Source organism: Dasypus novemcinctus, chromosome 15 (genome assembly GCF_030445035.2).
Source record: "Dasypus novemcinctus isolate mDasNov1 chromosome 15, mDasNov1.1.hap2, whole genome shotgun sequence".
In the NCBI taxonomy this organism is placed as follows: domain Eukaryota; kingdom Metazoa; phylum Chordata; class Mammalia; order Cingulata; family Dasypodidae; genus Dasypus; species Dasypus novemcinctus.
The window spans coordinates 98,158,022-98,182,935 of record NC_080687.1 but is presented as its reverse complement, the minus strand read 5'-3'; the positions used below and the strand labels follow the sequence as shown (position 1 = coordinate 98,182,935).

At 35.6% G+C, this 24,914-nt stretch overlaps 1 protein-coding gene across 2 annotated transcripts in view; it reads right to left on the bottom strand.

The window, feature by feature from the left end:
- Positions 1-24,914, bottom strand: part of RB1 (RB transcriptional corepressor 1) — a 224,318-nt gene that overhangs the window by 143,921 nt on the left and 55,483 nt on the right. For both annotated transcript variants that reach the window (XM_004472854.5, XM_058276704.1), the window contains exons 5-11: positions 19,751-19,789; positions 18,689-18,756; positions 15,263-15,373; positions 11,515-11,657; positions 8,715-8,792; positions 2,804-2,913; positions 1,242-1,319 (exon numbers count right to left, since the gene is read on the bottom strand). In XM_004472854.5, coding sequence (XP_004472911.2) covers positions 1,242-1,319; positions 2,804-2,913; positions 8,715-8,792; positions 11,515-11,657; positions 15,263-15,373; positions 18,689-18,756; positions 19,751-19,789 — 627 coding nt within the window. The remainder of the gene's footprint in view (positions 1-1,241; positions 1,320-2,803; positions 2,914-8,714; positions 8,793-11,514; positions 11,658-15,262; positions 15,374-18,688; positions 18,757-19,750; positions 19,790-24,914) is intronic.

Here is a 24,914-nt window from a genome sequence, read left to right as displayed (position 1 = left end):
TTTCAACTACAATGGGAAGCAGTGAGAGAGTTTCAACAGCTGGCTGAACACAATATGGTTTATATTTCTAGAATATTTTCTTGGGGTTATGTGGAAAATTGTTGGGGCAGGGTTGAAGAACAGAGAAATAAGTTAGTAGGCTACAACAAAAAAACCCAAGAGAAAGAGATAGACAAGAGTGGTAAGAATAGAAATAGAGAACAGTAGATATACTCAAGAAATACTTTGGTGGAACAGTTGTGGTTCAAGCAGTTGAGCACCTGCTTCCCAAATGGGAGGTCCCAGGTTCGTTCCTGGTGCCTCCTAAAACAAAAATAAAAAAAAGCAAACAACAAGCAAATAAATGGAAAAAAACAACAACACAGGGGAGTCAATGTGGCTCAGTGCCTTCCCATATACAAAGTCCCGGGTTCGATTCCCAGCCCAGCACTTAAAAAAAAAAAACAAAAAAAATTTGAGGGTAGATTCAACAAGACTTGATAATAGATTAGATGGGGAGTGAGGGAATGAGGAAAAGAACTTTAAAAAATGGTTTTGGCAGTGGACTTGGCCCAGTGGTTAGGGCGTCCGTCTACCACATGGGAGGTCCACGGTTCAAACCCCGGGCCTTCTTGACCCATGTGGAGCTGGCCCACGCGCAGTGCTGATGCACGCAAGGAGTGCCGTGCCACGCAGGGGTGTCCCCCGCGTAGGGGAGCCCCATGTGCAAGGAGTGCACCCTGTAAGGAGAGCCACCCAGAGTGAAAGAAAGTTCAGCCTGCCCAGGAATGGTGCCGCACACACGGAGAACTGACAAAACAGTATGATGCAACAAAAAGAAAGACAGACTCCTGTGCCACTGACAACAACAGAAGCGGACAAAAAAAAGACGCAGCAAATAGACACAGAGAACAGACAACCAGGGTGGGGAGGGGAAAGAGAAATAAAATAAATAAATCTTTAAAAAAATATATTTTTAAAAAATGGCTTTAATCTTTCTTGGCTATGTGCAGAGTAAATGGTGATACTATTTACGGAAATGGAACAGATTCATATTCTAGGTTTTGTTACTTAAGGATAGACAAAACTAGGTCGAATAATCATAGCCCCAGCAACTAAGTAAAATACCTAGCATATAAAGAGCACTAAATATATGTTTATTGCATGTATATTTGAATATAGAATGAAATAAATGAACAAGCACAAAGTACCGTAAAACACTGAACAATTACAATGGAAATCAAAAGCACGAAAAATCATACCTAACTGGAGTCTGTGGAGGAATCACATTCATTTCCTCATCAGGGTTACTTTTTCGTGGTGTTCTCTGCATTTCAAAACTAAATAATGATAAGCAAAATCATTCATCCTAAAAATTTATAATTTGTGTTTTATGAGCCAAAAAAAGCAACAATACCTTCTATTGCCTCCTAATTTTGTGGAATGGTAAAGAAATAATAGAGGTGATAGGAAATAGATGACCCAAAAGTTGCTTAAATAAATAAAATTGTTTTTTAGCATTGGTTTCTTTCCACTAAGTGTATGATAAACAAGTACATTTGTGTTTAAGAATATTTTTTAAAGTAAAATTAAATGTTTTTCCTTCATGATATTAATAAAACAGTTGCTCAGGATTTTAAAATATCAAAGCTCAAGTTTTTCAATGCATTATGCTTTCCAAATTAATTTATTTTCACTTAAATAAAATTAATCACCTTTTTGCTAAGAATATAGTGATACATGGGAAAATTACAACTAATGTAACTTAAGGACGACAGTAAACAGTAATACTGTAATATTTTTGTAGCAATGCCAAAGAAGCTATATCAATTCTAAGGGGCAACAATGGAGGGATATAGGGAAGTATGGAATTTATCCTTTTGGAGTAATGAAAACTTTCTAAAATTGACTGAGGTGATGATAGTAGAGCTCTGTGAGAAAAATGAGAACCACTGAATGTAGACTTTGAATGGATTGTACAAAGCCTGGGACTGTATAACACAGGGAATCCTGTGGTGGAAGATGGACTGTGGTTAACAGGACAAATATGAGAATGTTCTCTCATGAATGATAACAAATTTATAATACTAATATAAGGGTATTAATCAGGTTGATTAGTGGAAAAATACACCAAATGAAGGTAATTGGCTATAGTCAGTAGTAATATTTTGATGATGTTTATATAGTTTGTAACAAATGTTTCACAAAAATGCAAAGTGGTGGTGGTGGGGTGATATATGGAAGCCCTTTATGATGATATGTATGTTTGTTTTATAAGTTCACAAGTTTTACTATGCATTTATTATTTATGTATGTTCATGTACAAATGATACACTTCAATAAAAATTTTTAATGAAAAAAATTAATCACCATTTACTTGTGTTTAATTTCCAAATTACATATATTTTCACTTACATATTAAAGGATTTCATGCAAAAGACATAAAATTAACCTTACTTATAAACAAAATTTTTATAATTACTCTCAACCATCCCTATTTTAGAATTCTGCATCATTATTTGAGAGAAAATACTTTTTGCATTAACTTTAAAAATAATGAATCAGGCAGGCAATAGTAGAAGAAATGGTAGAGAAAAGACAAATACCACTATTCAAACTAATTATTTCAAAAATTTTCTTTTGGTGTCCATTTTACAATCTATACTCAGATAAATGAGAAAAAGACAGTTACTATTCACATAAAATCCCCATTTGTTAATAAACTACTTGCTTAGAATCCTGTTAACCTTTTTCTATTATTAAATTTCTATAAAGGCATTTGAAGGTAAAAACATTTTGAACAAAGATACACCATATACAGTACCTATCTATAGGATCAGCCCAAAGAGTCTTATCATGGTCCAGAAATAACCTTGCATCAAAATCTTTGTTTTTAAGGTAAATTTCTTCATATTGTTTAGAGAGACTTTCAACCTCAAAAGAAAACAATACTGATGGTTATCCTTTTTCATATCATTACACCTCTTAGCACAAAGAAGCACAGATTTAATTAACTTTTGTACGATATAGATTTAATTTTATTATACAATATACACTGAGTTCATATACAGCATAAATAAGGTCTAAAAGTTAAGTACAGAAAATGGAAACTTTTTTCAACTCCAATTTTAAGGCTTATTAATAAATATACCCTATTTATTAGAATTTTATATAGATAAGGATTATAAAAATAGAACTTAAGATAAAATTAAATACTATATCACTTAATTGTTAACGTCCTCCAAGCTTCCCAAATATCTCTCACTTTTAATTTTGACTTCTATTATGCTTATCAATATAAAATAATGTATTTTACAAACACTGAAAAATCTTCTTGATGGGGAATGGATGTAGCTCAAGCAGCTGAGCTCCTGCTTCCCATGTAAGAGGTACCAGGTTCAATCTCTGGTACCTCCTAAAAACAAACAATAAAGCAAACAAACAAAAAACCAACTCGGGGGGAGCCAGTGTAGGTCAGTGGTTGAGCGCTGGTTTCCCAAATATGAGGTCCAGGGTTCAATCCCTGGCCCCAGTATCTTAAAAAAAAATCCTCTTGATTATATATTCTGCAAATCTTTGCTAAACCTTTTGGTTTCCTCACCTACCTTCCGTTAGGTATCTCAGGCAAGAGAATTAAATTAATTACCCCAATTAACACACTTGCACGATTTATTCCCAAATCTTAGACACTTTTTCAATGACTAGAATCTACAAATCTTATATCAGTTCTGATCCATAATTTTCTAATCCTAATTTAAAAATTAATGCCCAATGGACAACTGTTTGGCATGCCATCTCCTGAGATTTTAAAAGTGTTTCCACTCTGAGAGAACTACCTCAGTGAGGCACTACTTATCAATCACCTATTGTTTGGCAGCTGTTAGAATTACATGAAAAATAAAGGGGCAAATGTAAAGTTTTTCTTAAGATTTCTATTAAAACTGTAATCCTTTTAAAGGGAAAAAAAATAGTACTAGAAGTGTCTTCAGAGTTGTGAAGAGCATATTTTTTGGTACATAAGTGGGAGCAAGACCCATTAATAAATTCCCCTATTTCCCTCTCCAGTACAATATCGTACCACTCTCCCGTGTACCCTAATCATAGTGAACTACCTGGAGTTCACTGTAACAGATCATACTATCACACATCATTATATCTTTGAATCTACAATTTCCATCCCCTGGAAATGCCATTTCTCAAGGCTTACTCTGCTCAGAAATCCCATTAATTTCCTTCAACCAATTTTTCATAAAACCTATATGCCCTAGATTTAGGTGACCCTCTTCTGAGATACCATAGCACCCTGTGCACACTTCTATCAGCTCTCATAGACTCCTGAAATGGTCTATTTCTTTGTTTCCCTCAGTAGCACCTTAAGGATAGTAAATGTGAGTTAAACTTCTATATCCATGATCCCTAACACAGTATCTGGCATATTTTTAATCACTCAATAAATATTTGTTGAACTAATAAATTAATCCAAGAACAAGCTGCCAATTCAGGTCACAGAATCAACAGTCTATCTATCTGATTTTATGCCTTTTGCTCTTGGTGACTAATTCTAGGTACCTCTGAAACATTGCTTTATCACAGTGCTTGTTCATCACCATTTATCTAAACAGCCTTTTCTCTACATATTACACTTTACCGCCAAAAGTTCTCAGTTGTTCTGTTCACAATGAAGAGCAATATATTTGTAATGAAATGTGAAAAGAAACAGACAGATGGACAAACAGTACACCACTAAGATATATTATCACATTCCTTTCAAACTTATCTTCATTAAGTAGTTCTTAGAATACTCAACAGGTTTTGAATAGGCACTTTTCCAAAAAAGAAATACAAATGGTTAAAAAACACATGAAAAGATGCTCAACATCACTAGCTATCAGGGAAATGCAAATCAAAACTACAATGAAAAAAAAAATAGAAAAAAATAAAATAAACTACAATGAGATATCATTGTACACCTATTACTGGCTATTTAAAAAACACAGAACACTACAAGTGCTAGAGAGGATGTGGAGGAAAGGGAACACTCATCCCTGCTGGTGGTAATGAAGAATGGTGCAGCCATTGTGGGACACTTTGGTGGTTCCTCAGGAAGCTAACTATAGAACTGCCATATGATCCAGCAATCACTTCTGGGTACATACCCAGAAGAATTGAAAGCAGGGACACAAACAAATATATGCACGTCAATGTTCATAGTGGCATTATTCACTAATGCCAAAAGTTGGAAGCAACCCAAAAAGTCTATCAACAGATGAATGGATTAGCAAATTGTGGTACATACAATGGAATATTACTCAGCTGTAAGGAGGAATGTAGTATTAACACACAGGACAACATGGATGAATCCTGAAGACATGCTGAATGAAGTAGGCAAGGCACAAAGGGCAATTATTACATGACCTCATTGACATGACTTAAGCAAATTAAGCAGAATCAGAGCTAGAGTCTGGAAGACAGGTTAAGAGGCAACAAAAAGGGAATAGAGAGTGGTGAGCCGATGCTCAATCTGGACAGAATCTATGATAAGGTGGGAGGCAATGGATGGGGTGATGATGGTGCAGGGATGTGGGGGGTTGATGCCGCTGGAAGGTAAGGGGGAGTAGGGTGGGGAGGTTGGGTTGGATTATCCATGGCACCGGGAGGAGGTCTGGAGAAAGGGACGGGTGAACTCTGGGGATTTGTAGGTCTATCTTTAAAACTACAATGGCAGAAATGTTCTTTTGGCAGATATGGCAGGGGAGGGTTACTGATTAGGGTGTTGGGGGTGGGGGAAAATGTGGGATAGGGCATACTTGGGCATGCTTCTCTGGAATATAAAAATTTCATCTTGTCATAGTGTGTTATCTCAGTGGGTATAGACCCACCCAAGAAACAAGAAAATATTAAACTCCCATCCTGGGGAGCCTTGCTCCGTTCTCAATTAGAGGGGCAAGAATCTCCGGAGAACATAGGCAGTGCCTAAAAATAGAAAATGAACCAGTACGTCAAGACCTCAACATAAATGCATGTAACTATGAACAATATTCTTCAAAAACTAAATCTTAGTGGTTACCATAGGTTCTGAGGGAAGGGGAAGGGATGAATAAAATAGATGGAACATAGGGCATTTTTAGGGCATTGGAACCGTTCTGCATAATCTTGCAATGACAGATAGAGGCCATTATAAATCTTGTCAAAATCTATAAAAGTGTTCAGTGCAAAGTATAATCCATAATGTAAACCACTGACATGGTTAGTAGCAATGCTTCAAAATTCGTTCATCAATTGTAACAAATGCACCATACTCATGTAAGATGTTATTAATAGGGGAAAATGTGAGAAGGGGGGGGGGTGGGATATATTTTCTATGTGACTTTTCTGCAACCTAAAGCTTCTTTGAAAATAAAGTGAAAAGAATAAGACACTGGGAGAACATACAGAAGAAACTGTCACTGTACATAAAAGGAACACATCTTACAGTGATGAAAGACACAATGAAAATTTTTTAAATTTTTATATTTTATTTTTTTAATTTTTTTCAATTTTTTATTTTTTTGGGCTTTGAGGGAGGTTTTGGATTGCAGAAGGGACACAGCTGTGGCAGGGGAGGATGACTGGTGCAGGATGTTGGTGATGGGGGGATGTGTGGGGAAAGGAGCATCTGGGGAATGCCTTTAAAGAATATGAATATGTTCCAGTGGTCATGGGATGTTGTCTTGGTGGGTAGAGACCCACAAAATAACCGAAAGAATATCGCATTCCCATCCTGGGAAGTCCTGCTACATTCTCTAATAGAGTGGCAAGAATCCCTAGAGAGTACATGGGCAGAGCCTAACGAAGGAGGTCAGACCAATACACCAGGCCCTTGACATTGACGGTTGTACTTATGAACCTTGTTTTTGTAAAACTTAGAATTTGCCTAGTATTATATATTGCCTAAGAGAAACCTCCTGAAAGCCTCCTATTTTTCAGATGTGGCTTCTCTCTAAGCCAAATTCAGCATATAAACTCACTACCTTCCCCCCATGACCTTGGGGATAAGCCTCCCTGGCACCGAGGATTATCAGCAAGCACCAAGTAGCAATATATTTAGAAAAATACCTTGACCAAAAGGAGGAAATATTAAATACAAATTAGTTTTTATGGCTAAGAGATTTCCAAGTGAGGTGGGTAGTCATTCCAGAGGTGAAAGTTACACTTATGCACATCTCAGGAAGATCTCATTGACTGCCACAGGAAACAGTGGCTCAAGCAGGGGTGCTCCTGAGGGCTCTAGAGACATCTAGACACTATAGGCAAGACAGACTCAGGAATTTGGCACCCTGTCAGTGAGCCTCATCTTGGAATATATGTTCCCAAATGTAACAGACTAATTTACAATTCCCTATACATGGCTCTTCTGCCCCTTTTATTTGAACCTATAATTAGCACTACACCCATTAAATTATGTCCCAGAGGCTTAAATCTCCCAGCTGTTTATATGCTGGTTGAGCCCTGAATCTCAGCAAAGTTGCTACACCTACTCTCCAGTTCATTGGACTCACCCAGGACAACTAGCAAAAGGATGATAATGGGCAATGCCCATCAAAAAAACAGAGAGCATCCACAACTGCAAGCAAGACAGTTCAGTTCCATCCATCTGCCCCATGGGATCTAAGCCCTTTGCAATCAGAAACAGAGTTGGCATCACCATCCTAAAATCCTCAAGATTGAAGAATGAACAAACATAAGGGGAAAATGCAACTATGGACTTATTATTATTCTAGCAATGGAAGAACTTGTAACATTACATAAAGGCAGAACTTTGCCAGAGGTTCTAAGGGGAGGGAAAGGGAAAAATAGGTATAATTGGGACAATTTGGGGACTATGGAATTGTTCTGAATGACATTGTAATGACAGATACAGGTCATTGTACATTTTATCAAAACCTATAAAAATGTGCAGTACAAAGTGTAAACTAGAGTGTAAACTACAGTCCATACTTAGTAGCAATGCTTCAATATGTGTTTATTTGTAACAAATGCACCACACTAATGAAAGATGTTGCTAATGGGGAAAAGTATGGGAGGTGCAGGCAGTAGAGTATATGGGAATTCCCCTACATTTTCAATGTATTATTTATGTAATCTAAAGCTTCTTTAAAACTAAAAAAGAAGTGGCTCTCTCTGCCTAGAGGAGCCCACATCAACCTCAGTGTATATTTCCTTCCTTCTCTCCCATTTCTCAGCAAGCTCTGTTCTTTTCCCCCATTTCCCAATAAATTTTTTTTACTGGCCTAACAAAATAAATAAATAAATTTTTTAAAATTAAAAAAGAATACTTAAAAGAGATGTTCCATGAAGCACTGATACCAGCAGTGTTGACAAATCATGGACCCTTTCTGTAAGGATACAGACCAAACAAATTAGAACCATATTTGCTTGTGCATACTTAGTTATATTTAGATATTTAATGACATTGGAAAATAAAAGCCTGCACTTTGGATTTTCAAATTTTTCAGTACAAAGCAATGTTTAATACAAAGTACAAAATGGTGCTTTTTCATACATTCTGTATCCTAAAGGTATTTTTGTTGCTCTACAAAAGTTGGTTTCATAACAATTTTACCTAGCTAGAATTCCTTTCCTTGGGCAAAATAGTGTTTAATATAGAGCAAACTGATCCTAAGAAATTTAGACAACCATCTCTCCACAAAGTCTCAAAATACATTAATTTTTTATTAAATTTTCTTTCAGATTACCTCTGGAAGTCCATTAGAAGCCACAATTCCCAGAGAATTCATAAAAGGTATAAAATTTTTGAAATAAACATTTTTCACCTGAAAAAGATAAAGTTATAATATGACCATTAATTCTTTAAAATTTTAATCTGTCACATGTTAACACTAGAATGAAAGTGCTAACGGACTTATTTTCACCAATTATATACATTCACTAGTGTGATACTTATTTATAATTAATTCAATTATTTACTTTTTAATTTATGTGAAGCAGATTTCAGGTCCTAAAATAGAGTTAGAGTGTGGAAATGTTAATGAAATGGGATATATGTGAAGAGAACCCACCAATACCAACTTCAAATTCCACATTTAATAAATGATGATGACAAGATGGGAAAACTAAAAGAAATTAAGCAACTTGGCCAAAGTTACATTGCAAGGAAGTGACAGAGCTGGAATTAAAACCCAATCTGCCTATAACCACAGCCAAGGCTCTCATTTGTCTACACTGTCTCTCATTTCTCCCCAAAGCTCTTTTTTTGGGCCACTTCATACACAAGGCACCTGAAATCAGCTCAAGGACTATCAAGTCAATTTTTTAACATAAATTCATAAGAAATTATAAATTTTTATTAGAAAACAATTTCACATAAACAAAATTAATACTTGATAATTCATTTCCAAGCCAAATAAAAATGTTTTGTGGAAATATGCATTGTTCAATGCCAAAGCACCCTACAATCTACATAAATAATAAAAGACTGTACTGATAAACATGGGTTTATATTCCTGGTTATTTCACACTTGCAATGTATTATACAATTTCAAACAACTTACTTTTCTTTATTTAAATTCCTTTCTCATAACTTGAAGCCTACATTTATTAAGATGAAGTAATTTAATATCTGGTTCCTACCTTCTACTTCACTAATAAGTCATAAAAATTAAATCTCTGAAATAACTGTAAGTTTTGCTTTCTAATAAACTCTTACTTATCTAGAATATTTATAAAGTGGGTAGTTCTGCTTAACCAATCAGTGTGAGTAGCCAATAGTTATGTAACCATAAATGCTGTATTTAGATAATCAAATGTCAATGAACTAAAACACCACTAAAGCTTTTAATCAATTATACTTTTAAAATCTTGAGTATAGTTTAAGTTAAGGAGTTCTTTAAAATGAAAAGTAAAAATATGATTTATTTCCAATCTTAAAAATGAAATTTTACAAGTAGTTCTGACCCCAGAGAATTAAAAACCAGGAATTAGAAAATTGTGTTTACTCCCATTCATTACCCTGATGGACTAAGCAAGAGAACTAGAGTGGAAATAAATATTTCAACTATATTTGTCTGCTTATTTTAAAAAGGCAATTTGTGATTCTAGAAAAGTAAGAAAATACTTAACAAGAGCCACAGTACTAAAACCCAGATACTTGATAAGTCATACTAATAATTCTTAAATTGGATTTTCGGATCATATACTCATTGCTTCCCAAAGTTGACAGGGAAATGTCAGAACTGCAACATTTTATAAACCTATCAGTTGGGAATTAATTGCAGACAATATAAAAATCTATGAGAGAAACAGCATGATAGAATGAAAGAAGCACTGGAATCAGATGTCCCAAAATCTAGTCTAGGCTCTGTTAAAATTAGTGCACAGTCCCTGGAGGCTTGTATACTCATTACTAAGAAGAGGCTAATACATTATTTGTAAAATTCCTCCCAGTTCCAACGTTACTGATTCTATGAACAACATCAGTGATTTCTGGATCCTCACAGATACTCTCTACCAGCCATTAACATCTACTGTAATATTTAGAAGGAGAAAGCAATTATAGAAAGCTAAACAGAAATTTGCTATTGGTATTACTTATCACTAAACCAAAACACTAGTGTTTTCTTTAAAGGTATTTAAAAACATTAGGGGTTTTAGTACACCTCAGAGGAATAGAATAACAAATACATTTGAAAATGATTGCCTTAATGATGTACAAATCTGTGATTCTAGAGCGAGGGTGCTACTCTCTTTAAAATCAAAATATGATGTTTGCTACAACATGGATGAATCTTAAAAACATCATGTTCAGTGAAATAAGCCAAACATTAAAGGGCAAATAATTAATGAGTTCACTTATATGAAATAAACAGAATATGCAAATTCATAGAGTCAAAAATTAAATATACCAAGGGTAGGGGTTGGATTTGGGGAGTTAAGCTCATTTAGTACAGGGTATCTATCTGGGGTGATAGAAAAGTTTAAATAATAGATGGTGTTGGTAGTACAGTATTGTGAATGTAATTAACACCACTGACTTTAGTACACTTGAAAATAGTTAAAATGGTAAATTTTAGGTTGTATATATGTTACTATAATAAAAATAACAATAAAAAATCTATAGAACTATACAACAAAAAGAGTGAATCCTAATTTAAACCATGGATTTTAGTTAATAACATAATTATAATACTATTGCTTCATCAATTGTAACAAATGTACCAGACTAATACAAAATGTTAATGACAGGAAAATCTGTGCGGGGGGGGAACAGTTTTAATAGTGGCAACTTTGTCCTTTCTGCACTACTCTCTGTAAATCTACAGCTGCTCTAAAAAATAAAAGTTAATTAAAATTTAAAAACCAAAGTAATTGAATATGAAAATTAATTTTTTTCCCAAATATTTTGTTATTGCAAAAGAGTTGGTACTAATTACAAAATTAATTACAAAAAGCATGCTCATCATAAAAGAAGTATATACTTTTAGGTAGAATTTGCATCTAAATCTACTTTATTTTAAAGAATTCATGAAGTTAAATTACCTCATCTATATTACATTCGTGTTCCTTACAGAGAACTTCGATAATTCTTGTATCATTTTCTAGTTGTTTTGCTATTCGTGCACTCCTGTTCTGACCTCGCCTTGGTGTTCGAGGTGAACCATTAATAGGTATTACAGCTGTTTCTGTAAAAATGGTAAATTAGATAAGAACAATTGAACATTCATCTAATAAAATAATGAAGCATTCTAATTATAACTAAGAAGATCATAAATAATTTTGATAACATTCTGCTACTCTTATTTGTTAGGCTTCATTAACTGAATGACAGTTCCTTCTATTTATAGAATATCTATTATAAATTATGTGATGATATTGGATTTTACCATCCCTATTCTCCTCTCCCCACAACTTGCCCAATAAAGAAACTATAAAATACCCAAAGCACCACAAACAAATATAAAGAAGGTAAGAAAAATAGTCAATTTATAAACTAATTCTACTCGGTCTGTAAAGGGGGGCAGTGGAAATGTTTACTATCTAAAGATTCTTAAAAATAATGAGCAAGTATTTGTACACCTATTTTCTACAGATAGTATAAAATAAGTAATTTTTTTAAGTTTTAGCAAATATCATAGTATATAATGTTTTACAAAGTATGTAAATACAATAATGTGAAAATAAACTGATTTTTTAAAATCTCCTGGATGGCTTTGAACATTTCCAATTCCAATGTGGATTCAGCTACTAAATAGATAACAGATAAAAAATTAGGTATAAGAAGTGTTTACTGCCTCCAGATCCGACTCATAATTTACAAGAAATTGAGAGGACAGAGTATGTTAAATCATACCACAGTATGCAATCAGCAAACACTAGACCTTGGGAAAAGCAATAAGACAACCTGATTATTTTAATAAGTACAAGGAGGGAAAAAAAGAAGATGGAGGAGAAACTTTTTAGAAAGTCTTAAAGGCATATCAATCATCACAAGGTGTAGACCTGAGCAGTAAGGAATTTGGCCTCCAAAAAGAGATAAGGCCTTTTTCCTGGCTCTTGGGGAAGTAACCTCTACATCCTTGGTATTTCCAAACATCTTTCTTATTTGTGGTGGATCTAGGACCACATTTGATAGTTTATATGCTGAAGAGACAGACTCAGGGTGGGCCAGCTGCACCAGAAAGACCAGGTGAGTAGAGGCTTGGGACTTGGAGGCACGTCATACCAGCCCAGCCTCCCAGACCTCCCCAACCTCTCCTGAGGGACAAGGTGCTGGAGACAGTCCAGCCACGTGGGCATGGAGTCCATCAATCACGCCTATGTAATGAAAGCCCACATAAACTTTGGACACGCAAAACTCCAAGACTCATAAGGTATATCCCTGTGTTGGGAAGGTCATGCCCTATGGGCTTGACTCCACATAGAGAGGTCAAGGAAGGCGGCACTTGAGATCCTCCCAGACCTTGGCCTATGTGCCTCTTTTTTGGCTTCTTATTTGTATCCTTTTACCATAATAAAACTACAATCATCAGTACAGCACTTTCAGTGAGTTCTGTGAGTCATTCTAGCAAATTATCAAACCCAAGTGGTATCTAGGAAACCGCAAATTTGTAGCCAGTTGGCCAGTAGTGTGGGTGGCCTGGGCCCCCGAACTTGCACCTGGTGTCAGAAAGGCAATTATGTAGAGAATTTCTCTTAACCTGTGGAGTCTGGCCTAACACTGGTTAGTTAAGAGTCAGAACTGAATTGAATTGTAGCTGATAAATGAAGTCTTTCCAGTTTTTATAGGACCTTATTTAGATTCTGATTCAGTCAACCTGTAAAAAAATTTTAAATTAACATTTGTGTGACAATTGAAAACCTGGACACTTACTAGATATTTGGTAATATTAAGGAATCACTATTAATTTTCAGGTATGATAATGATACTACAGTTATAGTTTTTTAAAAGTCTTTATCTTTCCACAGTTGCCTACTGAAATATATAAAAAGATGAAATGGTATGTGAAGATGTGCTTCAAATTAATACAGTTGATGTGGGTCTACGAATGACCATAAATTGTCCTTGAATTAGGTAATAAGTATCTGCAGGCTTATTATATTACTGTCTACTTTTTAATTTATTTGAAATTCTCCATAATAAAATGTTAATTAAAAGTTTTCCATACTCAGTTAACTCAACACCTCATCCTGGATTCTCTTTAACAAAGCACTTACAGAATTAAATGTAGCTCTAAATTATTCAAAAGAGCAAAGTCTGTCAACCTAACACCCTACATCAACCTATTAAATTTATAACACAAAAAATAAGTGAGGAAAAGGCATATAAAGTGAATTTTAAAAGCTTGGAAAAATGTCTGAAGTACATTTGCTGTTTTCTATATATAATTTTTAAAAAACTTTTCTCTTTGCTTTGCATATGATTTTCTGCTGAATGACCTGCCCTCTGTGCCAAACTATGTTCAACACATTTTTAAAATTCTGCTCCAGACCTCTCTTTCCATTAAGTTACTGCTCCAAAAGATCAGTTAAGTGTCAACCTTTCAGCCAAACAATAATAGTTTGAGGCCTGCATGTTTTGATCTATATCCTCTATTATTTTTAGCATTATTATTTCATAATTACAGAAGCAAGAGATCAGTCTATTTCATGGGTTTTTTTTTTTCTGTTCCTTTTTTAAAAGATTTATTTTTTTATTTAATTCTCTCCCCTTCCCCACCTCCCACCCCCACCCCCCCACAGCTGCTCTCTGTGTCCATTCGCTGTGTGTTCTTCTGTGTCACTTATATTCTTGTCAGCGGCACCAGGAATCTGCATCTCTTTTTGTTGCATCATCTTGTTGTGTCAGCTCTCTGTGTGTGCGGCACCATTCCTGGGCAGGCTGCACTTTCTTTCGCGCTGGGCGGTTCTCCTTATGGGGTGCACTCCTTGCGCATGGGGATCCCCCACGCAGAGGACACCCCTGCATGTCAAGGCACTCCTTGCGCACATCAGCACTGCACATGGGCCAGCTCCACATGGGTCAGGAGGCCCTGGGTTTGAACCCTGGACTTCCCATGTGGTAGGCAGACGCTCTATCCATGGAACCAAATCTGCTCCCTCTACCTTTTCGTTAAGGCTCCATTTTTCTGTAATAATTTTGAAATCCTACTTTTGAGGCCATCAAAGGCAGCAATTCCATTCTAAGAAGAATATACTATCTTTACTTAATGTGATCTATTTATTTTAGCAATAGTTATTTTTATTTTATCACATTTCCCATCTCATTATTCATTAAATTAATATCAATTACAGTTCATATACCCAAAAAATCTGTCACATGATCATTATAGTATCCAGTACTAAAAAAATTACTAAGCTACTGTAACTGTACAATGAGCCACTCTTTCCCATGCAGTTTCAGTTTCAGTCATAGCTGTGCACTGCCTTTTGACTTTCTCACAATTTGGTGAATACCCTCACCAAAATTCTCATAACATTCAAATCCTAATTACTCCAACACACAATTCAAATGTCACCTCTTCCATTAGGTCTTTCTTGGTCTTCCCCAGCTGAAAAAACTTTCTCCTTCTCCTGAACTCCCAGAGTATTTTTGGACCAGACTGCTTTCTCCCACATACTCTAATTATTTCCTTAAGTGGCTTATCTTTTCTTCTGTATCTTCTACTACTTAAAGAGATTTATTTTTTTTATCATCCTCTCAGCTCTAGAAGCATGTTTCATACCTGGCAACATTAAACAACTGTTGAATGACAAAGTAGGAGGAGCATAAGTTATTTAGAATACTTACTATACGGTTCCTTAAGTAATGCAGGGGGTGAGAGTTTGATAAAATAGTCAAGAACACAAAGCATTAATTGAAATGAGATCACCAGATCATCTTCCACTTGTAATACTTCTCCTGAAAATAAAATACGTTTGCATTTTTAAGCGACGTGAGCAACTGAGATCTTTAAATCAGGGAAAATTATGTATGTACACATATTCATTTAACAATCACTACAGCATGGTAAAGGTTTGTTTACAAAAATTATAAAGTCAGATTTGAAATAATATAAAAATTAAAGTCAGATTTGAAATAATAAAAAAGTTGAATCAAAGAACTCAGAAAAGGTGAAGCTAAAAATATAAAATATATAAAGTTATGAAATTATAGAAATATAAATCCACTGAAAAATTCACATTAAAGTATTTTTATAGTTTAGTCCTTATGTCTAAATTGATTTTCTTTTTGCTTTTGTAAAACTTAACTTCTTATTTTGGTAAAAGCTATGGAATTTATTACTTCAGAAAAGAATTTTAAACTATACTACATATTAATCTTTAATTATATTTATGAAACCTTGTACATTTCCAATTTTAAAACCACTCCCCCAAATATTATAATAATCAAAGCAACTAAGATATAACAAAATTAGTATATAATTGTATGGCAACCTATAAAATAACAGTTTAGCACAAAATTCTAAAAGATAATGTAATTGGGGGTGGCAGAGGAAATAAATGCATACAATAGATACATGAAATAACAAATACTGTAGCTACACAAAATATGCAAGTCATGATCAAAAATAGTTATTATAGGGAAGCGGATGTGGCTCAACTGCTAGAGCATCCATATACCATATGGAGGGTCCAGGGTTCGATACCCAGGGTCTCCTGACCCGTGTGGTAAGCTGGCCCACGCACAGTGCTGCAACAAACAAAGAGTTCCGTGCCACACTGGGGCACTCCCACATAGGGGAGCCCCACATGCAATGAGTGTGCCCTGCAAAGGAGAGCTGCCCCATGTGAAAAAAGTGCAGCTTGCCCAGGAGTGGCACCGCACACATGGAGAGCTGACGCAGCAAAATGACGCAACAAAAAGAGACGTAGTTTCCCAGTGCTGCTGGATAATGCAAGCGGACACGGAAGAACACACAGCAAATGGACACAGAGAGCAGACGACTGGGGGGGGGGGATAAATTAAAAATTTTTAAATGCTTAAAAAATTAAAAATTAAAAATTAAAAAAATAGTTATAAAAATTTTCTTACGGCTCTCTGTATCATACATTATTTTTAAAAAGGGAAGCTTAATTTTATTTACTTCCTCTGACTGTTAAACCAATAATTAATTCCCATAAAAACTGAAGGTACAGAAACTATATGGGAAAACCCTGTATCAGATAGGTTTTCTATATCCATAGGTTTAGTATAAACTTAGATTTGAAATATACCCAGAATCAAGTTATTAAATACCATAGAGGTAAAGAATGATATCAAGCATTTCAGGAAAAATTGTGAGAAGTCAGATCAAATAATCTCTCTTCTCTAATACCTAATAAAATGAAAGAGAAAAAAAATGTACTGGGTAAGTACTAGTATCAATATTGAATTTGAAAGATACTGACTCAGAGAATATCCTCATCTTTTCCCACTCTTGAGGAAAGATGGAGGAAGTAGAAATGAGATGAGAGTGGTATAAAACTGGGAAAGTAAAGAACTATAGCTAACTTTCTAACACACATAGAGATTCCAATATACTATGTTTAACTGGGAAACAATCTGAATCCCAACACAATTCTGCTCCTCTGTGGAGCCATTTCTGTTTCAGAGTTCATTCTAAAAACAATCTCAGAACAAAGGCTCATATCACTGCAGATGAATTCTTCAATTTAGTCCTTTGACTTAAAAGATGTATAATACAAAAAAAGCCTGCCTTCATTCTGTAGCTCTTCAGGTAACAAGTCACTGATAAGTGCAAAGTGGGCGAAGAGGGATTCACTCCCACTATATTAGAAAAAAGCAAAATGTCAGGTCAGGATTGCCCATAAAAAGTCCCAATAATGTGGAGGAAAAAAGTACAGCAATTATGCAAATGTAATACAAAGAATGAAACAGAATAAAAATTTAAGAAGAAAAAAAATTAGATAAAGAACCCAATCTGGAAAGAAATCTAACATTATAAAATGCTCTGTGAGTCCCTGTACTAAGAAGGACTTAAAGAACATAAATTATATGAAAACAAGTTGATGAAGGAGCTAAGAAAAACTGAGGATAAAAATAATGCCATTAGGGAAGTGGACGTGGCTCAGCTGATAGAGCGTCCATCTACCATATGGAAGGTCCAGGGTTCGATGCCCAGGGCCTCCTGACCCATGTGGAGCTGGCCCAAGCATAGTGCTGCTGCTGTGCACAAGGAGTGCCATGCCACCCAGGGGTGTCCACGCGTAAGGGTCCCCCATGAACGAGGAGTGCACTCCACAAGGAAAGCCACCCCATGTGAAAAAAAAAGCACAGCCCCACCCAGGAGTGGCGCCGCATATACAGACAGCTGAAACAGCAAGATGACGCAACAACAGAAAAAAGAGACAGTTTCCCAGTGCCATAGGATAATGCAAACGGACGCAGAAGAACACACAGTGAAAGGACACAGCAGACAATGGGGAAGGGGGGAGAGGAATAAATAAAACAAATCTTTAAAAAAAAGCACCATTACAAAAAAAGGTTTGAGTTAAAAACAATACATAAGAAAAAGACAAAAGATCAAATAATATGAAAAAGATAATAAATATTGAGGACAAAAATAATCTAGCATAAGATAGTTAATGTTCCTGAAACAGAAGAGAATAACTTAAAAGAAAATAAAATTCACAAATAAAGTATGTTCAAATTTCTCTGAAATAAAGAGTAGAGCCTTCAGATTAAAAAGATATGCTGCATTCCAAGAAAAATGTATACAGAATAATAAAAATCAAGAGATATCCTGGTTAAGGTATTGAACCCCAAATTTTAAAAAGAGAACTATTTGGGTATTCAGGAATTAAATAAGGAGGGAAAATTAAGCTAGTCTCCAATTTCTCAGCAGTACTATTTGAAGCCAGAAAATATTGTCCTAAGGGACACAAAATGAGACCCAAAAATAGGATACACAGACAACATGTCCTTAAGTATAAAAGGTATAAAAATGATTTTTAAATATGCCAAACATAGGTGTACAGAACCAAAAAGCTGTTGTTAAAAAACTCTATGGTAAAATACAGCCAGGTAAAAGATTAATCAAAATAAAGAACTCAAGAAAGGAAAAGCTATGTTAATAAGCCACACAGAGAACTGGAAGAAAAAAAAGTAAGCACATTATATTGAATAAAAAGTTTTAGGCTTAGTCTATAAAAAAACTAACCATTTAATTATTACATTCAAAGCCTCAGTATGTAATAAACATAATAGCATTACCTTTAGCTAGTAAAAATGTGATCCAAGAAAGTTTTAGCACCAGCACAGAATTTATTTCAGAAGATATTCTAGTAAGCAAATAGAAAACAGAAAAAAAAGGAAAAAATTTAAACAAGTTTTACAACTACAATTGTTTTTTTAAATACATACCTGAGCTAACAGCTTAATAGAATATATTCCATTTTAAATGTACATTTTACATCCAAACTCAATTTATCTTAATTTACTTAGTGTTCTTAACAAGATTCTATATTTAGCCCATAGAGTAACATATATTTTATAACAGAAATATTGAGTATCTCAATTCTAATCTAAAAATATGCAAAAGAAATGTTATACTACAATGGATTCAGTTTCCAATTACCTTAATACTTTTATATTCTTTGCTTTCTAATTAAAATCAACAATGTAAGCAGAAAAAATGAGGTTGGGGTGATTCTGATCTAATACTTTTGTCTTGATAAAAAATTTTCCATAGACTTTCAATTGTTGAAATTAATAGACTCATAACAACTATTAAATATACAATTTACTTTTACATCAATTACCTTCACTACTATGACTTCAGTAGGGCAGAAAATCTCACACACTACTCATTTCATCTACCTCCAAAGAAAAATTCTACAGCTCTTACATGGATATACTATTAGAACTTGTATTATACATTCTAAAAGATAATTTGGAAATTTATATGTAGACGTTCATATTTAGTCTTACACAAAAAGTATGCTCTTTTAGTTAGTAAAGTGCTTTTAATAGAATCTCAATAAATAGTCAATTAATTTGCATTTTTCCCAATCTTAATGTGTTGCATCAAATCAACTTCAACCTTATAGGTAACCCTCCCTTAACTCAAGGTATGCATTTCACACCATTTTCTTTAAGAGAACATAATCTACATAGTACTTCAATCTCTGAGCTTAATTTATTAAGTAGCATGCTATAACCAACCAAACTAACCCTGACAATATCAACATGTTTGGGATTACTCCAGAAAATCGGTGCGTTCTACTTGTCATTTAAAAAAAAAAAAGTGAAAATAACATGTTCTGAACCACTTACGAACTGCTGGGTTGTTTCAAGTATATAAGTTCACATGTCCTGAAAGGAAAAAACGATTAAATTAACATTATGGCTTTTTAAGATATTGTTTTAAAAATGTTTTATAATTTAGAAATAATGGCGATTCTGTCACACTTCATTCATCTTATGAAGTATATATTTAAAAACAAAAAAAAATGTATAGCATTATAAAAAAAGTGAAAGTAGATTTTTTCAAGTTATGACATTTCACATCATTTTAATGTCTAATTACAAAAAAAGACTAGACCTCATCTGTTCAGTTAGAGTTCTGTTATTTGGAACTCAGAGTATGTCATTAAATTTGGTTAGAATAGATTTGATTAGAACCCCAGCTCAATGCCAAAAAAAAAAAAAGCCTATTTTACTAATAGTGTCACTAAAACAATACCACTGAAAAGTACTGTAAAACCTAATTGTTCCAAATGATGATTTCTGTAACGGCAGAGTGAGAAACGCCATGGACCTGCTCCCCAACAAAACACCCATAATTGGTGAAAATTATTCTTAAAAACCCAATCACTTAAAGTCTCTGGAAATTATCCTAAAGGCATACAGCAAATAAACATTTCTTCAAGAAAATCTACTAAATCTTCATAAGAACAGTGACAATCTGTGGAATTCAAGCCAAAACTCACCTCTCACCCCTTATTGCAGCATAAACAAGGCCTAACTAGGGTAGGAACCAAGAGAAAGGGCTCTCTCTACCTCTAGCCACTAGCCTAGTGCTATATATCACTGGGAGAGGCAAGCTGCCGGCATTTCTTATTGTCCCAGCTCCAGCTCCACATGGCAGAAAGAATATCTATCAGCAAGAGGGGCTTGAAGGTCTGGGGCTTCTTTCCTTCAACTGGCCCTCACTCAGAGGATCGTCACTCTACCCCTGCACTGCAGGCCAATAATACTGGATTCCTGACTGCCCTCGCCCCAGCTCTCTACAGGACAGAGGGTCAATGCCTGGGAAGAACAATGTGAGATCAGAAGCTATTGCCTTTGTTCAGTAACCCACTCTTAAAGAAGGGGTGTCACTTAAAGAGAAGCTGGTACACACACCTCAGCAGGATCCCAGAGACAGCCAAAGTAGACACGACCCCAGGTACTGGTGCTCCTGAGGGCTATGGAGACCCACAGGTTCTATGGCCATGGCAGATGGCTCTGGAGTTCAGTGCCATGTCAGTGGGTCCTACTTCGGAATTTGTGTTCCTGAGTGTGATGGACTTGGAATCAGATGTGACCTTTTTACACATGCCTCTTCTGTCACTTTTGCTGAACCTGTGGTTGGCACTGGGGTTGGTGTATACCCAGGAGACTTGAATCTCTGGACTGGCCATGCGCCAGCTGGGCCCTGAGCCTCAGCAGAGTTGTAGCTCCTACAGTTCTTTGGACTTACCCAGGTCAGCTAACAGGGAAGTGAAGAAAGTCAACCACCACACCAGGGAGCCAAGAGTGCCTATAACTGTAAGCAGGAGAATTGCATCCATGTGGAATCTAAGCCCCCTCATGATATACAAGTGGAGTGGATATTACCATCCCAGGGTCCTCAGGATGGAGGAATAAAATATGGATTAGAGTGGACTTACTGGTATTCTACTATAGAACTATTATGACTAGTAATGGAAGAAACTGTAGCATTGATGTGGAGAAAATGGCCAGGATAGTTGCTGAGGACAGGTAGAGGGAAGTAGAGATGAGATGTGGGGGCATTTTCGGGACTTGGAGTTGTCCTAAATGATAGGGATAGATGCTGGACATTATATATCCTCCCATAACCCACTGAATACACTGCGGGAGAGTATAAACCACAGTGTAAACTATAATCCATAAGGTGCAGCAGTGCTCTAAAATGTATTCACCAAATGCAGTGAATGTACCACAATGATGAAAGAGGTTGTTGATATGGGAAGAGTGGGAGGGGTGGGGTATGGGGTATGTGGGAACTGCTTATATTTTTTAATGTAACATTTTTTGTCATCTATGTATCTTCAAAAACAACAGTAAAAAAAAAAAGTGGAAAAAAAAATAGAGAGAAGCTGGTCACTGTCCCCCTCCCCACTTGCTAAGCAGAAAAGATTCACATTAAGGAAAAAGGGGGGTGGGGTGACTGAGCTTCTGTAAGACAGAATGGGCCCCAGAATTGAAAACTGTGAGGAAAAGAGGGCACTGAGGGAGAATTTAAACAAATCATAGGAGTTGGGGAGAAAATGATGTACAAAGACAAACAGAATAGATCAATATTTCCAGGGAAGGAACAGAGGAAAGGGAGCCTTCTAGAGGTGAAAGAAAAAGTGCAATATTAAAAGTTGTACCACATATTCAGGGTAAGAATTAAGATGAAGAAGAACCAAGAAAATTGGATCAGTTAAACACAGGATACTCTAAAAATCCAGAATAAGTTGGACCAAGTATCAAAGAAGAGCTTTAACACAAAGTCAATCAAACCCAAACAAGAAAGAGAAACTCACCTTCTGAGTTAACTCATCAAAATAAGAAGAAGCCCAGACATCAGCAAAAAAAATTACAAGTTATACTAAGAAACAGGAAGCTACGGCTTAGTCAAGGGAACAAATTAAAACTTCAGAGGGAGCACAGAATTTGCAACAACTAATCAAAGAAGTGCAAACAAATCTCCTAAGTTAATTCAAGGAAATGAAGGAAAATATGACTATAGAGCTAAAGGATATTAAAAAGACAGTACGTGAGTATAAAGAATAATTTGAAAGTTTAAAAAGAAACATAACAGAAATTATGGTGATAAAAGGCACAATAATGGAGGTTAAAAATACACTAGAGGCATACAACAACAGGTTTGAACAGGCAGAAGAAAGAATCAGTGAACTAAAAGACAGGATAATCAAAATCATATAGATAGAGAAAAAATAGGAAAAACTTAAGCAGGGCCTCAGGGATTTAAGTGATAGCATGATGGGTCCAAATATACACATCATGGGTATCCCAGAAAGAGAAGGGAAAAGGGGCAGAAAGAATATTTAAGGAATTAATGGTTGAAAATTTCCCTACATGTCCAAGAAGCACAGCACACTCCAAACATAAGAAGTTTCCTGCTGGAAAGGATCTGAGACTTGGTTTAGACCAAGCCCTTGGTTTTACATCAGAAGAAATAGGCCCAGAAGTTAAGTGACTGGGTCAAAATCACATCACTGTCTGAGGACAAAGCTAAGCCTAGGGTAAAGTTCCCTAACCCCAAGCCCAGCGCTCATTCCACAACCTCTCACACTTCACATTTTCCTCACTACCTGAGGGCCCAAGACGTCTGGTTTCTCCAGAATGGTGAGCCCAGAGGAATGCCAAGAGATCATATGGATGAGGGGAGCATGACGAGATATAGCAGGGCCTTCTAAATACTCGGGAAATAGAGAAACATCCAAGGCACATACTCTAGGGTGCACTGGTTGCACTTGGGGTATCACATCTAGATTAAAGTACACCATGTATGGGGAATGGATGTGGCTCAAGCAACAGGGCACCCGCCTCTCACATGGGAGGTCCTGGGTTCAGTTCCTGGTGCCTCCCAAAGAAGATGAGCAGACGCCACAACAAGCAGATGCCACAACCAGCAGACACCACCACCAGCAGATGCCGAACCAGCAGATGCTGCAACCACTGCAACCAGCAAATGATACAACCAGCAGGGAGTGGAAGTGACTCAAGTGGTTGGGCTCTCACCTCTCACCGCTCACATGGGAGGTCCTGGGTTCAGTTCCCAGTGCCTCCTAAAGAAAATAAGCAGATGAGCAGACAGATGAGGAAGACATCTCAGGAATGGGGAGGGATAAAAAATAATAATAATAAAGTGCATCATGTCCTTTGCGGACCTTACCCTTCCCCATTCATTGTCACCAGTGATAAATAGTTGCTCCTGAGTAAGGAAATGTACCAAAGGTTTACATGTGCGCCTTGGCCTCTGTATCTAGAAACCCAAGAGTACCAGCTGGCTGGGGCTCATGTACAACCTCCTGACTCTCAGAAGAAAGGCAAAATCATAAGTGAGGTGTTAACTCTAATATGTAGCTGTGAAATAAGCAAGAAGGCATGGATCAACTAAGTGTTATTAAGTTAACATAGAAAAGACAGTACACTCGTTTTTGTTTTAGTTTTTTAATAGTTTTTGTCTTTATGTTTTGCTATTTCTTTGTGGCTTAGAATGTAAAATCAATTGTTAAAAGTTTGTTCTGAATGAATATTTATCTTTGGTACTGCTAAAAAAAAGACAGAGAAATAAAACCAAAGACCTAACTACACACCTGGAGGAACTAGAAAAAGAACAGCAAACTAAACCCAAAGCAAGCAGAAGGAAAGAAATAACAAAGATTAGAGCAGAAACAAATGAAATAGGGAATAAAAAAACAAAACCAAAAGTTGGTTCTTTGAAAAGATCAATAAAATTGACAAACCTGTAACTAGACTGTCAAAGAAAAAAAGAAGAGAGGATGCAAATAAATAAAATCAGAAATGAGAGTGGGGATATTACTACTAACCCTGCTTATAAAAAAAAAAAAAAGGACTATAAGTGGATACTATGTACAACTGTATGCCAACCAATTAGACAACCAAGATGAAATGGAAAAATTCCTAGAAATATAAGAACAATCTACACCAACTCTAGAAAAAAGCAGAAGATCTCAACAGACCAAGAGAATCAGTCATTGGGAAAGAATAGTCTCTTCAACAATGGGGCTGGGAGAACTGGATATCCATTTGCAAAAGAATGAAGAAGGATTCCTGTCTCACACCATATACAAAAATTAACTAAATGGATCAAAGATCTAAACATAATTCTCAAATTTTAATCACTAGAATGGCTTAACAATAGATTTGAGCTGGCAGAAGAAAGAATCAACAAACTTGAAGATAGACTGATGCAAATATAAATCTGAAGAACAAAGAAAAAGGTAAGAAGAAAATGAGTAAAGTCTTTATATAAACTACCTGTATAATAAAAAGCTGACAGCAGCTAAAAAGGAATGTATAAAATTATAGAAGAGAGATTTAATGTCAAATGTGCATTTAGTATCATTTTTCTAATTTCAGTGTTAATCAGAATAGAATGCTGTCACATACTGAAGAATAATTACATATAATCTAAATCTATGCTAACACAGTAGTCACCAGCCACCAGTCATCTGTG